At 37.6% G+C, this 17,119-nt stretch overlaps 1 protein-coding gene across 1 annotated transcript in view; it reads right to left on the reverse strand.

The window, feature by feature from the left end:
• Positions 1-509: 509 nt before the first annotated feature.
• USP28 (ubiquitin specific peptidase 28) overlaps positions 510-17,119 on the reverse strand; it is a 71,524-nt gene continuing 54,914 nt past the window's right edge. Inside the window, exons 15-26 of the mRNA XM_044669571.1 lie at positions 16,404-16,474; positions 14,814-15,042; positions 11,944-12,141; positions 11,191-11,330; positions 10,817-11,002; positions 9,538-9,633; positions 8,435-8,613; positions 8,242-8,320; positions 6,581-6,660; positions 5,822-5,945; positions 3,061-3,256; positions 510-1,709 (exon numbers count right to left, since the gene is read on the reverse strand). Coding sequence (XP_044525506.1) covers positions 1,534-1,709; positions 3,061-3,256; positions 5,822-5,945; positions 6,581-6,660; positions 8,242-8,320; positions 8,435-8,613; positions 9,538-9,633; positions 10,817-11,002; positions 11,191-11,330; positions 11,944-12,141; positions 14,814-15,042; positions 16,404-16,474 — 1,754 coding nt within the window. The 3' untranslated portion in view covers positions 510-1,533. The remainder of the gene's footprint in view (positions 1,710-3,060; positions 3,257-5,821; positions 5,946-6,580; positions 6,661-8,241; positions 8,321-8,434; positions 8,614-9,537; positions 9,634-10,816; positions 11,003-11,190; positions 11,331-11,943; positions 12,142-14,813; positions 15,043-16,403; positions 16,475-17,119) is intronic.

Below are 17,119 nucleotides of genomic sequence, written 5' to 3' on the forward strand. Positions count from 1 at the left end.
GACTGAGGAGATTCAGGATGCTAGGTGCAATTTTTAATTGAGAGGAACAGATTTTCTCTCACTTCTCCAATAGACCAGGAATTCCTATCACATTCACCTCTATATGGTTTAAATTTGCCTGATGTTTTAAAAGAGGAAAAAGCAAATTGAAATATGGTAAGTATAAATATTATCATAAATGTTTATGGAGTCCTTAGAACATGGCAACTCAGATCCTATCTATGGAAGAAGTTCTCAAAGTATGGTAGGGACTCTGGGGTCCTTGAAACCCTTTTGGGGGATCCCCTCAAGATAAAAATTAATTACATGTTACTAAGGTGCTTTAATGTCTAATATAGTAAATTTTGTTAGATGTAACCCACATAAAACAAAAACTCTTTTTAGGGGGGGAACCCTCAATAATTTTTAAGAGTGTAAAAGAACTTGTGAGTCCCAAAGCTTGAGAACTATTGAAATCTAGATTCAAAAAGCAAAGGAAACATTACACACTACAAGTAAAACAAATGCTTTTATTGCACATTTATAAAACCTGCATAGTTGTATCAAGTGTTCTTCCCTCCCATCTCTTAGCCATTTATCCTTACAATTTGGTTAAAACACAATACCCAAACAGGGGACTTTAAAAAATGGTCAACTTGGAATTTTTCTTCCACAATCCCCATCCTTAAAAAAAAAAAAAAAAAAGAAGAAGAAGATAAAAATGTTCATTTGTGCTTGCATCCACCCTGGACACCTACTATTGATATCAATAAATTTTTTCCAGATGCTAGAAAATGTCTCTCTAAATGGGAAACTATCATCAAAATTCTACTGTGGATAGTCAAGCTTTAAATGCTGTTCCACATACAGTCATCAATGCTTTTGTCTCTTTTACTCAATCAGAGCCAAGTGTGAGGTTTTCTGACTTGTTTCAGAAAATATTTAAAAAGGGAAAAAAATGAGGAGGCATCTTCCCTTTATGACTTTCTGGTAATGTCAGTGACACGCACAGTAGCCCCATGTGCTATCCCATACATTTAGAGGCCGTCAGCTCTTCAGCAACCCAATTCTGACATCTCCTGTCAGAACACTGGCATGTGTTTATTTGTATATCTTGCAATTAAGAATTTTAAAGGTATTTACTGTGCGTATTTGATAAAATAACTGGTAGCTGCTCATCTGGATTAGGCTCTGAATCACTCTTTTACTCTGCTGTCAAAAATATTTATGCCTGGAGGACATTAGAAAAAAAGTGGCAAGTGGCTTAGACAAGCCCAAGCATTTTTGTAGGTACAAGAGGCATGTAAAGTCCCTTGTAAGAAGCTGTGACCTCAGTAGTGGTTCCTGCCCCTTGCTGTAGAATAGCTCTTTATAACTTTGTACCTAAAAAGTGCAATATTGCTTTTAATCCTCTACACACACAGTACAGTTGGGTTTGGATCCAAATCTCACTTGTCCAACTATTTCCCTCCCTGAGGTGAAAACTGTGACAACACGATTCTGTGCAGCAGCTGGGTGACCAGAGACCATGTTGGGCCGTGAGCAGTGGGAGGCTTACTTCACTGTCACAGCTGAAGCCCCCTGGATCGATTCCATGACTGCAGCAAATCTGCTACAAAGATCATAGGGGGAGTTGGGGCGGATAGTTGGAGGCTCTTTCAAGACTATGATTTCCGCAGAGGGGTCTAAAAGCCTGGGGAGAAACTCCCCGAGTCTCAGCTGGAGGTTTTCTGTAGGGGAAGAGTTTGAGGTTAAATCAACAACTGAAAAAGAGTATCTCTGAGAAAAATAACAAACTAGTGACTACTATGAGATCTCCAAAGAACCAGTGAGTTACTTAACAAGACAGGCATGGAGTCAGAGTTCTAACTGCTTTTTAGTTTTTAGAAGTAAGTGGCTGGCTCTCTGAAATTAAATAACACTTATGTTGGGCCAACCTCATCAGAGCAAAAACTTGTTTTCCAACCACAATTCATTGCTTCCCTCCCCTCTCATCTGCCCCAACAGAAAAATACTTCTATTTTAAAACTAATCTTATAGACCAAATCCCTCATTATTATTCATTTTACAGTTTAATGAAATGGATTCTGTACTCTGCACCATGATGAACTGCCAGAGTCCTCTTTTTTTAAGTCCTATTTTCTTTCTTCCTTTCTTCCTTTCTTCCTTCCTTCCTTCCTTCCTTCCTTCCTTCCTTCCTTCCTTCCTTCCTTCCTTCCTTTCTTTCTTTCTTTCTTTCTTTCTTTCTTTCTTTTTTAAAACCCTTACCTTCTGTCTTAGAATCAATATTCTGTTTTGGTTCCAAGGCAGAAGAGCAGTAAGGGCTGGGCCATGGGGGTTAAGTAATTTGCCCAGGGTCACACAGCTAGGAAGTGTCTGAGACCAAATTTGAACCCAGGACCTCCCATCTCCAGGCCTCACTAAATCCACTGAGCTACTCAGCTGCCCCCTCCTGTCTTCTTTCGACGATTAAAATGTACCACTATATATCCATTCAGAGGGCCCAAAGTAAAACTATGCCACATATAATTTAAACACAATCTTAAGATATGGGAAATAGTTTCTAAATATTATAATTCATAAGAAGAAACTTCTATTTAATTGATGAGGTCAATTCAATGCTTTTTACAATTATTAAAGTAGCATGAAACTAGGTAAACCTTTCTCCCATATACCAACCAGTCTTCCCCTAGCTCTACTAAAGATGGTGAGATTGCTGGCCTCTCTAAAAGTTCAAGACAGAGGGTAGAGATGGAGGGTTTCTTTATTAATTTGTTTTTCTTGAACTTATCATAGTAGGAACGGATTTAGGTTCTTAATTTCAAGGAAATACATTCAGACACAGGCACTTGTAAGCTCAGGGGGTCAAACGTATGTATTATACTTTAGTATACTCTATTATTTATGCATGGTTTTTTTTATTTCACAGAATTGTTAAATTTCAGGTGAGCTTAGACACTAGCAGTTAGATACTTGAAAACAAACCTGTGTTCTTGCCAAGGGTGAACAAAGGTCATCTCACTGACCTTTAGAAGTCTCAATTACTTACAGAAAACAGATGAAAACTAAAAAACAACCTACCAGCAATATCCTGCCCAAGGTAAGAGCACCAGTGGTTCCTCATAATCTCAATAGCAGCCAGGTCATCCTTTGAGATGTCATTATTTATGATGAGATGAATGCAGGGAATGATCAACTCATTCATGACATTGATGCCCTCAGTCACATTGAGTTCCTCATTGGTTTCAAACAGAGAAGCTGCCATACTGTTCAGTTTCTACAGTTAAAAGAGAAGGTGGGAAGAAGTTAAACATCAATAAAAAAAAGTCTAAACTGCCTCTTCAAAGCCTTAGATCATCAAATATACTGCATATAGAGAAACTATCCTTTTTAGTATAAGGCTCAGACAAACATTTACATCCTAATGTTTAAGAAAAGTGACTGTTGCCTTGTTAAAATTAACATCTACCAATTCTATAAAGACCTATAAATTCAACTGTAGTGTTCAAGTAATAGATATGCTGAATTCAAAGACTCAAGTGAAAAACATAAAATGCAGCTTAATGGATGGATAAATCTCACCATTTGATACTCTTAATTTATTAACTTGGTAATGGCAGAAGAAAGGCTAACTTCATGTTAAGGAAAAATCTATCAAGATACTAGAAAATGCAACTGAGTTGAGAACAAGTCATTAGCAACCATTTTCAGATTTCTCTTAATGGCAAACTGAAACACCTGCAGGGTAAAGGAGAAATGTCTCCAATATAGCGGCCAAAACTCAAAAGAAGCTTGGATTGGAGAGAGCAGGAAGACTAAGAATTTAATGCTTCTAACCAGTCAGTTAACCATGTACAATGATTCTCAAGTCTTTTGGTCTCAGGACCCCTTTACACTCTTTTCCTTTTCTTTTTTTAAGTTTTACTGATTTTACATAGATTGCTCCAATAGCCTTCTGCACAGAAAGCCATTCCATATAATAGTATTTTTAAACCATAAAAAGATTTTTAAAAAGTCACTGTAACTGATCCATTTAGCAAAAAAGTCTGAAACCATGTACAATATGCAATACTTATGGGTCTCTTACCCATGTAAAGGACTCATTAGAATCTTAAAAATTACAAAGAACATCTCAAAGAGCTTTTGCTTATATAGATTATATGTATCATTATTTGCCATATTAGAAATGAATTATTATTATTATTATTGTGAAAGTAGTTTTAATTTTGAGGAGAGCAAGTCTTGAGAACCCCTAGGGCTCTCAGGACAACACTTTGAGAGTTCTTGCTCTGGTCCAATGTCTACTATCTTGACTGGGCTGTAAAGGCAGACATTTAAAATAGGAAGTAGCCCAGGAGCAATCATTTCAGTCATTTCAATAAATTGTCAAAATGTCAACAAGCATTTATTAAGTATCTATGTGCCAAGCATCATGAGACACATTGGGGATATAAATGAAGACAAAAAATAGTCCCTGCTCACAAGGAGCTCACAATCTATTAGTATTATACGTAGCATTGATTCTAAGATGAAAGGTAAGGGTTAAAAAAAATGGGTCAGGAAAGGTATACAAGGTGGGATTTTAGTTGAGACTTGAAAGAAATCAGGAAAATCTAGAGGTAGAGATGAGAAAGGAGACAGTTACAGGTATAGGAAAAGCAAGTAAAATCTCTTGGTGTCCAGAGGAGTATCTTTTGAGGAGGAACAGTAAGAGTTCCAGCGTCATTGGATCATGGAGTATAAAGAAGAAAGAAAGGTATAAGACTGGAAAGATAGAAGAAGTCACACTATGAAGGGATTTAAAAGTCAAATAAAGAATTAATATTCGTCCTTGGAGATAAAAGGGAATCACTGGAGTTAATTGAATAGGAAGGACAAAATGGTTAAGCTTGCACTTTAAGAGACCTGAATTGGAAGATGGGTTAGAGTGGGGAAGAGTCAGATCTACCAGTACTACAATAATCCAGGTATGAGGTACTGAGAATCTGCACCAGGGTGACAGTTGTGTAAGAGGACAAAAGGGGGCTCATTCTAGGAGTGTTAAGAAGAAACTAATGGACTTGACAAATGATTGGATATAGGGAGGTAGGAATGAGGAATTGAGGATGTCACCTAGGTTGTAAGCCTATGTGACTGAAAGGATGGCACCACCTTTGGACAGCAATAGGAAGAACTGAAGGAGGGGAAGAATGAGGGTTGGGGTGGGGAGAGATAATGAGTTTAGTTTTAGACATGTTGAATTTAAGTTGTCTAAAAGATATCCAGGTGGATATATCCATGAGAAGTGAGGCTGGAGGTTGGGAATGAAATTAGGGCCAGATCGGTAGATCTGTGAGTCATCTACATGAAGATGATAACTGAAACACATGGAAGCTGATGAGATCAACAGGAAACAAAGGGAGAAGAGACCCCAGAAAGGCACCTTGAGAAACCATCCATGGTTAAAGATACTGCAAAGAAGATTAGAAAAGAAGTAGTCAGATAAGTAGGACAAGAGAAAGTAGTGTCATGAGAATCTACAGAGAAGAGAATATCAAGGAGAAGATGATGAAGACTAAATAGTGTCAGAGGCTGCACAGAGGTCAAGAAAGGTGAAGCTTGAGAAAAGGCCATTAAATTAATAGGTCTGAAGGTGCTTTTGTCTTGTCTTAGGTAAAAGGAAAAGCAAGTCTGAACCCATAAAAATAAATTGCTTCTCCTGTGGTATCTTCTGAGAAGGTCTAAAATCTATTAGGAAGTTATTAACAGTAGTTATTTCATAATTTTTTTTTGCTGCAGGGAACAAAAATGTGTAAAGTTTAAAAATTAATCTCAAAGCCTCACAACCAACAATAATACAAACCAGAAGGCATTTTCTTCGATATAAAGCAATCACTGATTCTTCCACTCCTCTGCTAGGCCCCTTCATTAGCAAGGCTGCATTACTCTGATATGCATACACCAGGTAGGAAAGTGCTTCATGACACCTGGAAGATGATGGAGAACTAATGATTGAAACGCTCATTGTCCCCATATCTAAAATTTAAACTTTACAAAAACTCAGATAAATGACCAATGGAGGAGGGGGAGGGAAGCAACATGGAGTAAAGAGGAAATAACATTGGGCTAGGAGTCAGGAAACTTGAGTCCTAGTCCTGGCTCTGTCACTAAGTAACCCTAAAGAAATTACTGCACTTTAGTTTCCTCATCTGTAAAATAAAGGACTTTAAGGACTTAGCGATTTCTAAGTGGTTTTATGATTCACTTTCTAAGTTTACTCTCAGTTGTTATAAAGAAAGCCTGGGTGATATCACAAACAGATTGATAAGTTAGTGAAGGCAAAGTGCCCCTAGCCTTATCTATGATTAGGTGAGGAATGAGAAGAGGAGGCATTTGAAACATGTTGAGATACTTCTGAAGTTCAGAATTAAGAGACCAAAAATGCTCTGTTGTGGAGAAGAGATGCAGACTTAATATATATGGTCTTCATGGGTGAGGAGTCAAAGTATCACTATCATCAATCAATTAAGGAGTATTTATTAAGTGCCTTCTTCCTGCCAGGCATTGTGCTAGGTGCTACAAAGTATAAGTACAAAGAATGCTAAACAAAATGCAAACATACTTTCCATTCTGGTAGAGCTCCAGGCCTGTCAGAAGATACACAGACACTTTTCGAAACAAACTGTAATCTTCATGCCATTTCTGTAAAGGAAATAAAAATTGGTGACATTTTAAATCACCAGGAGACTATTTCTATAATTTCCAGTGTGGTAAGAGCAAAAAACAAAACATAAACCAAAGATATCAAATTCAGAAGAAAGTTTTGTTTAAGCATTAGTTTTTTTTTTAATTTCCTGTTCCTGCCACTGACCATAAGTAGGCTAGACCAGTTATGGGCAAACTTTTTAAAGAGGGGGCCAAAGGAAAGGAAATGCTCATCTGTCAGTCTGTTTCTAAGGCAACTCTTTCGAAGTTTCGTTGTATTGAATCCTACTAATTGTATTTGTCTTATTAGGAATAATGTCACACAGTCAGACAGAGCATTTCAGGGGGCCACATCTGGCCCTTGGGCCATAGTTTGCCCATCACTGGGCTAGTATGAACATTAGGTAGTATACAGCTTCCTGACACCTTGAAAAGGTAGTCCAATTCACCTTAGCAAAATGAATTTTAGCAATCAAAATGGCCTTAAGAGATCATCTAGTCTAGTTCCTACAACTCAATTTGACAAATGAAGAAAATGAGACCTCATAAGATTAAGTGACATATAGCTAGTTTTCAACAGAGCTTCAGATTTTCTTTGCTTAACTTCCAATAACTGGAATAAGGACATGCAGTCTTGAATTGAGGTACAAGTTTTTAAATTTTGACATACACCCATCCAGCTGTAAGGAAGATGGTAGGGGTGTGAAAATTCCTATGCTTCCAGAAAAAAACCCATATAGCTTTAGCTAATTAAAGGAAGAAATTAACGTGTGACTGGATACTTCAATGCAGTGTCCAAAACAATTAAATGTCAGGCTAAATTGCTAAATTTGTTCTTATTGTTGGATGGAATTATGTCCAGAGTACAGAATTGAGAGCTAAGAGAAAATAAGATTTCTCTGTGAGTCATGATTTAAAAAACAAATGAACCAATAATAAGCACATTACCAAAAATTTATTTTAAATCATAATTCTTTTTATTAATGCTTAAAAGTTTGCAGCTCATCAGAAGGCCCTTGCCAGAAATCTAGGCCAACACTGAGTTCAGGTTCACAGAAGGTATAGGTTAATAGATGTGCTATTCTGTTAAGAAAAATCATCATATTTTATAACCTTAGAAATCTAATCAACTAACTTTATGAATGAGGGAACTAAATCTCAGAGAGTTAAAAATGACCTTGTACAAAGGCCCATAGCAGTGATAGAGACCAAAGCTGATATTTCCTATCCTTCAGTGAAAACTTGATATTTCATCTGGGAAAATCACATGGAGAAAAAACAGATCAGTTTGAGGGTTCAGATCCAGTCTGCCTCAGTTACCATTAAGAGCATTTAATGGGGGCAGCTGGGTAGCTCAGTGGATTGAGAGTCAGGCCTAGAGACGGGAGGTCCTAGGTTCAAATCCGGCCTCAGACACTTTCCAGCTGTGTGACCCTGGGCAAGTCACTTGACCCCCATTGCCCACCCTTACCACTCTTCCACGTAGGAGCCAATACACAGTAGTTAAGGGTTAAAAAAAAAAAAAAAAAAGAGCACTTAATGTTCTGGTTTATAAAAACCCTAGTAAGAAGATTTCACCTTGTATTCTTCCATATTCATGTCATCTGGGCCAATCTCCTTGAGTTTAGCTTGAGCCACTTTCATGATGCTAATTGATCTGTTTTGACAGAGAACACAGAAATGACAAAGTGCAAACTAACCGGCCACCCCAAGAAGAAGTTTGCAAGTCAACTCAAGGAGCATACAGCGTTTCTCCTGTGCATTCTCTCACCTTTCATCATAGCTGAGGTTTTTATCTGCAAACTGTTCCAAGAGAGTCCGCTCCACCACTCGTTTTGGAGCCTCATTTTGGAAAAAGTACACAAGGACATGTTGGAGCCGAGGGTCATTGTGAGGAGTAGGGGTCTCTTTGGCCAGCTGATATAGCCTGGAGTACTCTTCATGGAATGCCTGCCAAAACAGGACAGGATCTTAGTGGAAAGTCCACCACAGATCTGTGAACACAGAAACGTGAATCCATTGGGCCAGGGTTTCTTATGAGTAAAGAATAGATTAACCATGAATGAGCATAATATGACAATGTTCAGTATGAATGTGAAGCTGTCTGGTTTTGGTAGGGCATAATAAAAAAATGTCATTCTCAAGTAGCATCAAAAAAGTATTGTAGGGAACTCTTCTTTTTCACAAAGTCCTCTGAATTGCAAATGTTTGGTTTAAAATGCTCTGAGGAAAGCATATAGGTATTAGATTTTTAAAAATGCTATTATTTACACTTCAATTTTAACCATATCCTTTAAGAAATTGTGCCCATTACCCAACTAAGCATCAACACAGCAAAGACCTATAATATTTATTAAAGTGAGAGGATTCTTGAGTTATTTTATGTTGGAATATACCATAAATCAACTATAACTTACTGTCTTAGAGGGTTGCCTGAGGCATAGAGAGTTAAGTCATTTGTGATTTGCCCAGAGTTACATAACTAGTATGTATTAGGGTCACAGTTGAACCTAGATCCTCTTAACTCCAAGTCCAACACTCCTATCCTATCCACTATGCAACCCATCCTTTCACTTACTCTATATCCTTCAAATTATTTAGAAATGTTAACATGTAGAAAAAAAGTCTATTTTATTAACCTAACAAGTGAATTTCCGTTAGGTCTAACTTACATGTGGCACTGTTTAATCAGTAGCTTTAAAGATGCCACATTAATGCAAACAAAGGAAAGATTACTATCATCTATAAGCCTAATCATTAGTTGAACAGAAAAGGTAGAAAGATATTTGTAACTACATCTTCTCCTGCCTTATATTGCTGTATTAACACCAAACCAGTTGAATGTTAAGGGTTAGAATTAAAAAGCTGAGATACCTTAATAAGCCCTGCTTCAGACCCATCTCGATCAAAGGCCTGACGGGCTTTAGCTATGGCCAGGATGACCCCCTGCATGGCGGGGCTCAGCATCACCTGGCACAAGAAGGCACAAAACAAAGAAAGAAAGAGGGCAGAAGAAAAGTTCAAAAGAATGCTTGTAAAAGAAAGCTGAACAGAGACCTGAATCGAAGTTTAACTGGCATCTACTACAAGTTTCACACACAATTGCCATATGCATATACATCCTTGTCATGCACTGCCCCCATCCCTTTATACAATGCCAAGCCCTTGCCAAAGTTACATCAGCTACTCCTATATACTCCCTCAAATTTAGAAGGACAAATGAAGATGTACAATACTAAAAATATCCCCAATATAGTATTATTAGAAAATCAGACAAAATTATAGCTTCACAGAGGGGAAGTATCTGAGGTAATCATTCAATTTGGTTCTGTAAGTCTGGATATGCATGGTGAATACTCCAAGATTACAAAGTCCAATATGATAAAAAGATCATTTACAACAACCTGGAGACTAATGCCTCCCATTACACAAAAGATATCCCTACAAAATAAAACCAAATCCTTGCAAAGATTAGGGAAAAAAAAAACCCCAACATAAAACCCTCAATATACAAGATAATGGAAATCTGAGGGCTAGAATTGTGTATCTGAGTACAATTTTGATTGAAAAGGAGCTCAAAGATGAATATCATGGGATTCTATATCCTTACTCTGACCAGACTCTGACCTCAGAAAACACCTACAGTTTACATACATATCTCCCTCTGTTTTGCATACTGGGAATCTGGTGGGGGAGGGGAGGGGAACTAAGCTCTGTCTCTGGAGGAAAAACTGTGGTCTAAACACTACTATCAAGAATAAAGATCCTTCACTCAAGAGGATTTCTGTCCATTCTGTCCAAGACAATGTGGTCAAATTCTCTCTATATAAGCTTTTGATATTATGCAGGGGACTTGAATGTACCCCATACATGGGCTGATATGCACAAGACATGTGAATAAAGAAGAACGTATTCAGCTATTTTAATTATAACTGCACATTATAATTTGTGATTATTATTATTATTATTACAAAGACAAAACCAGTTTAGTCCTCTGACTATACTTGCTATTCTGAGGAAAGGTGAGTTATACTCTTTTCTAGAATTCTTAAAAAAAAAAAAAACAAAAAAACACACACTCAGCCACACAAAAACAGAAATGTAGTAAGACTAAAAAGAGACAACAGCTAAGTCCTGCACTCATCTGGTGTACCTCCTCATCATATCCATCTGCATCAGATCTAACCAGAATCTTTCCCACACTGGGAATCTCGACTTCAGAGACCTGAGAATTAGGCTGGACAGCAGACTCAGTCCCATTAACCTCTTGGAGCTGCTCTGACTGATCTGCAGGGTTTGTTTCCTGGGGGTTGGACTTCTTGGGCTCAGCTTCCTTAAGCTGTGGCAGCAGAAAAGGGAGAAAAAGAATGAGAAAAAAACAGGAGGGCAGATGGAGGGTGGTTGAGAATGGCAGAGAAATGGATTTACAGGTAGATGAGAAAACAAAGGTCTTAACTTATAAAAAGCAGGAGTGTGCTGGACAACACTGAGCAGTGCAGCAGGGACATATTTATGATACATACTTACCTCTGACAGAGCAGCTTCCACACCACTTTTCTCATAGGCATATGCTGTGTTGGCAATAGCCTGGGCTGTCTGGTCCTTTGCAATCACAGCATGCTCAGATGACAAACATCGAACACCATGGGAAGGGGTCAAGGATGGCTCTGATGAAGAATTTGTAAAAAGGCATAATAAGCACTAGATGCCATATCAAGTCAAGAAGTCATCTGATAAAACTAAGTAGGACAAGGATCTAGTTTAATAACCCACTTCTCAACCCTTCCAAATCTGAACAGATGTCCCCCCTAGAAACTAGTGATGAGGAAATGATTTACTTCCTAGTCCCCATGGACAGATTTTTTAAAGAGCCTCCATACTCTAGATCCATACTTCTTAGAGCATCATAAAGACTTCCTATATGCAATCATCTGGCAAAGATCACCTTTTGAAAATAACATTCTTAATCCATAATAAATCTAATTAGTTTTTCAAACAGTTTGAGTATACAAAGAAAAGTACAACCATAAAGGACCTGAAGGTTAGCCTCTTTCTAGCATTTCTTTTTCTGAGACTATACTCTGGTATTAGGGATTTATTGTTTAATAAAGGAAAAGTCATCTCTCTGTAGCCATTTTACTCTATAAACTATAAGAAGTATCACATTGTGAAATGAGCATCAAAAGGCAAAATAGTTCTACTCTGTATATTAGGAGTCAGAAGCCCAGTTAGACTGTCAAGTGTTAAAATATGACTGGCAAGAACAATTTTTTTAGGCACCTTGTGAAGTGTCTGAGAAATCCTGTGACTCGGAGGTGGTAGAGGATTCAATCTGAGGGATTTTGCAGGACTGTTGCTCCTCCCATTCCTCTACTTCCTGCTCAAATCTCCAGTTATCTTCTTGGATATAATGCTTAAGTTCTACAGACAGGGCTTCCACCTCTTTCAGCATCTGGTCTGGCTCAGATGCTGCTGCTTCTAAGGGAGACCAAAACGAAGTAAGCATGAGAAAACAAAAAAAGGTATCAGGAAAACAAGAAATTCTAATTGTAGGACATAGCAAACTGTTAAAAGGAGGGAGAAAATAGTTTCTTTTTTCTTAAGTACGAAATAGAAATAGTATCAATCACATAGCGTCATTTCTCAGAATATACTCCATTTGCTACTAAAACTACGAAGTAAAAGTGATGGTAGAGGAAGGGCTTGGAATAGGGCTGGCAAAGTAGCAAGAATATGACCAACACTTAGAGAAACAAGAAACTATTAAGCCATCATATAGGGTTCAACCAGAGCTTTTATGCTGAAAGGTTTCACTGCTTTAACCAATGCTTATACAGGTCAAAATATTGATATTGCAATAAATTATGTAATTACTATGCTTACTTAAAATAAATTAAAACCCAAGAAGTTATTTATATTGCTTTCAATTTGAGACAAGTGCTATCAGAAATAAATTAATACAATGGCCAACAAAACCCAAACATGGTAAAAGAAGACTTCAAGAATCTACAAGATCATATATTTAGAGTTGGAAGGGACTTCAGAAGCCATCTAGCCCAAGCCCTGCAGTTCTAAGACGAAGAAATTGAGGCCAACAGAAAGTTAATAACTTGGGGGCAGCTGGGTAGCTCAGTGGATTGAGAGCCAGGCCTGGAGACAGGAGGTCCTAGGTTCAAATCTGGCCTCAGACACTTCCTAGCTGTGTGCCCCTGGGCAAGTCACTTAACCCCCATTGCCTAGCCCTTACCACTCTTTTGCCTTGGAGCCAATACACAATATTGACTCCAAGACGGAAGGTAAGGGTTTAAAAAAAAAATTAATAACTTGCCTAAGGGTCACTCAGGTAGCAAACATAACAAGTGGGATTAGAACTAAAGTCCTGACTTTGGAATGTCCTTTTCATACTAGGCTGCAAGTAGTGAGGAAAAATTCTACATGGAAACAACTCCCTCTAGCTGCTACTGACTAGTCTTTTCAATAAGTAGAGAAGAGTTTTTGCTTTGTTGGCTTCTATAATATCAAAATAAATCACATATGTAATTATTAATCTCGGTCTTGTCTGCTGGACCTTCACACCCAGGTCATGTTCGCTAAACATGAGTGATATATCCAAGGCTCTTCTTCATGTATACTATTTCACTTGGTGATCTCAAAAGCTCCCATGGTTTCAACTATCGTGTCTATTTAGTTGATTCTGAGATCTATTTCTATCTTCTGAATGCCAGTTTTCATTTCCAATTGCCTAGTAGATATATATCTTGGAGAGACTTCTTAAACTCAATGTGAACTCAAAACTGAACTCATCCTTCACCCCCCCACCCCAAACTCTGCCTTCTTCTTCATTTCCCAACTATTGCTGTTGAAGTTACCACCAATCCTCCCTGTCACTCAAGCTCACAAGCTAGGTGTCATCCTTCATCTTTTAATCTCTTTCAACCCTCCCCGATCCTATCCAATCAGTTGCCAAGTCCTGTAGTTTTTCTACTTTCATAACATCTCTCCTATATGTCATCTTCTCTCTTCACATATCACCTCATGCCCAGACTACTTCAATAGGTTGCTTGGTTAACCTCCTTGACTCAAGCCTCTCTCCGATTCCAATCTATTCTCCACTTAGCTGTCAATGTGATTTTCCTAAAGCAAAAGTTTGACTATGTTACCCTCCCTGTTCAATAAACTCCCGTGATTTCCATTACCCCCAGAATCAGATATAAAATTATCTATTTACCTTATAAAAGTCCTTTAAAACATGGCCCTCTTCCTACCTTTTCAGTCTTCTTACCCTTTATGCTCTTCAATTCTGCTCTTAAGATCCAGTGACACTGGCCTCCTTGCTGTTCCTCTCACAAGACACCCTAACTCTCAAACTCAATTTTCACTGACTGTTCCCCCCCTATGCTTGGGACTCTTTTTCCAAAAACATGAATTCCCTGGCTTCCTTCAAGATTCAGCTAAATTCCTATCTTTCCTCTGTTGATGATCTCTAATTTATCCTGTACAAAACTCATTTGTACATAGCTGTTTGTATATAGTCTCTCCCACTAGACTGTGTTCTATGAAAGCTGGTATTCTTTTCAAAAACAAAAACAAACCCATACCTTCTGTTTTAGTATGACTTCTTAAGCAGAAGAGTGATATGAGTGAGGCAATTGGGATTAAATTACTTGCCAAAGGTCACACAGTTAACAAGTGTTTGAAGTCAAATTTGAACTTGGTCCTTTCAAGTACTACCTAGCTTGCCCTTGGGACTCCTTTTTGCCTCTGAAGTGTTTATAGCAGTGTATTAAGTGAAATCATTTATACAATAATTCTTACCAATAGCTACTTATACCTTCATACTATAATTGTGGTTACAAAGATTGATTGATTTCTGTCAGAATCCATCCTCCTTACTTTCCATACCCTTTTTACACAGGCAAATCAGAAAAGCTAAAAAGATATTTAAGCAAATGTTCCCCACAAATGTACAATATGAGATATTTTTAGTGTATGCAGGGGAACTATGTTAAGGAAACATCTCTTGTGATCTCAAAAGTGAAATGTTTATCAAAGTAAGACTCTGTCAGATAAAAAGATAAAGAAGCCACAGGCCAATCCTGTTCCCCTCCCCTATACATCATATCGTATTGCACTTTGCTGATTGGTATTACCTGAAGTGAAGTGGGGTAGCTTGTCATTAATGTACATCAGGCAGTAAGCACTAACATTTCTCAGACCTCCATAGGAGTCCCTCTCAAGTTCTTCCCAGGAAGACTCAGTTACAGAGATGTCATTGTATTTGAGCCATATATTTCGAGGCCGATTATAGATGTAGGCCCAGTAGTGTCCAGCATTTGCCTGCCCTTCGTGAACCAGAACTGCATGCAAGCGATAAGGCACCTGAAAAGCAAAAGTCAGACTCTTGGGTAATTTTGAGCAGAGACCTTCTTTCTAAACAGGGTTATAAAATCCAAAGAGATATTCCTAGTTATTAGACACATTTCTAAGTTTCAATATAAAAATCACATTTACCTATCTTTTTATCAAAACAAAACAAAACAGCCTAATCCGCTGGAATATACAAAATTAAAGAGCTAATATAGACCTGACCACTGCTATCAATGACTGTGAGCTTTGGCCTTCACATCTTCAGAATACAGGATGAAAACTTATTTGCTCACTTTGGTAAAAGTCTTGAGAAGAGATGTGTAGCAAATTTAGCATCAGTCTTAATCCTGTCCCTCTTTTTTTAGATTTCCATATGTCATTATGAGCCAGCTAGCTATACAAGCTCTGCATTTCTGTTTCAAGTAGAGGGAAAACTCTTATATTTGAATAGCAAAGAATCCTCACAATTCATGCAACTACAATAATGCTCCTTCACTGTAGTCTTCCACTAAGCCTTCATCATGTTATGAGAAAAACCTTTGTTGAAAGATTATGCCAGGGTAGTATAAGCTTTCAAGGTCCAACAAGAGTTTAAATGTAGACTCAGTAGAACTATTATTTGAAGATCAGCATAATTGGGTTTAGAAAGGCAAAGAAAGCTGGCTATCAAATAATAACTATTTTTGGCCACACCAATTCACTAACCTATTCACTAAGACCATGCCAGTAGAGGGAATATATACACACTGATGAAATTACCCATATTTTCATGTATTTAAAAGTAAGTACAATAATGCTAAGGCCAAGTATTTAAAATGACTAAAAGGGAACCAAATTAAGTTTCATTCTGGTGATTCAATGAACTGCCAAATATTTATGGAGTCATCAATATCGTGTGGAGAATTATCAGTGGGAATAAAGAAAATGGATTCCTCTGAAAACATGGTGCTTCCTTTTAAAGTCACCCAAGCTCCACAAACACTACTAAGTTCCTTAGCAGAAGAATTATTTCTCTGTCCTTTATTTTAGGAGGGGGGAAAAAGGAGGTACTTTCCCTTCCATGTCCAGAGAATAAGCTGTTACACCTTTAGGGTGGTAAATAAATAAGAACAAAATGTGTTTATGACAGTCTTGTCCTTCTTTGACACTTTTTAAACTAAATTTACTTGAGGTATCATTTCATGAAAGAAGTCAAAGTATGTAATATTTGCCAGCAACCCTCAATGTGTTTAAGTTAATATCATATGACTCAACTGATGTATGTTTTGAAACATGAAATTTCAAATAAGAAACATATTAATAAATCTTTTTTGAAGCTGTCAAATCCACCAAGCTCTCACATCCTCTTATTTTTCTATTTAGTCTTATCCTACCTGATGAAGAAGGGGATCAGAGTACATCTGCTCAATGGTTTGGGTGGTATTTGCAATACAGTTTTTTAGGTCTGTTGAAACAAAGACATAATTCAATACTCAAAGTTAAAAATAGTACATTCCATTTCACATCAGCTGTATCATTTTTTCCTATGAAGACAGTGGTTAGTTATTACAAGCTGAGTTCTTTCAACCCAAACTGTTCTCTCCAAAATTTCGAATGATCTCTTAATTGACAAATTCAATGGCCTTTTCTCAATTCGCATCATTCTTGACCTCTCTGCAGTCTTTTACAAAGTTGATCACCCTCTTCTTAATACTCTTCTGTCTAGATTTTCAGAACACTGCTCTCTACTGGTTCTCTTCCACCTGTCTAAACTTATTAAGTCTCTTTTGTTGGATCTTCATCCAGGTCTCATTCACTAAACATGGGTGATAGATATCCAAGGGCTTTGTACTGAGCCATCTTCTTTTTCCTCCTGTTTACTATTTTATTGGTGATCTCATCAACTCCCATTGTTTCAACTATCATGTCTATTCAGCTGATTCTGAGATCTATTCCTTCAGTTCTATTGCCAGACTTATAGTTCCAACTGCCTACTGGCTATCTTGAACTGAATGTAATATAGACTACATCTTCTCTTAAACCTTTACCTTCTGTCTTGGAATCAATAATAAGTATCAGTTCTAAGGCAGAAGAGCAATTAAGGGTGAGG

Source organism: Gracilinanus agilis, chromosome 3 (genome assembly GCF_016433145.1).
Source record: "Gracilinanus agilis isolate LMUSP501 chromosome 3, AgileGrace, whole genome shotgun sequence".
Lineage (NCBI taxonomy): Eukaryota > Metazoa > Chordata > Mammalia > Didelphimorphia > Didelphidae > Gracilinanus > Gracilinanus agilis.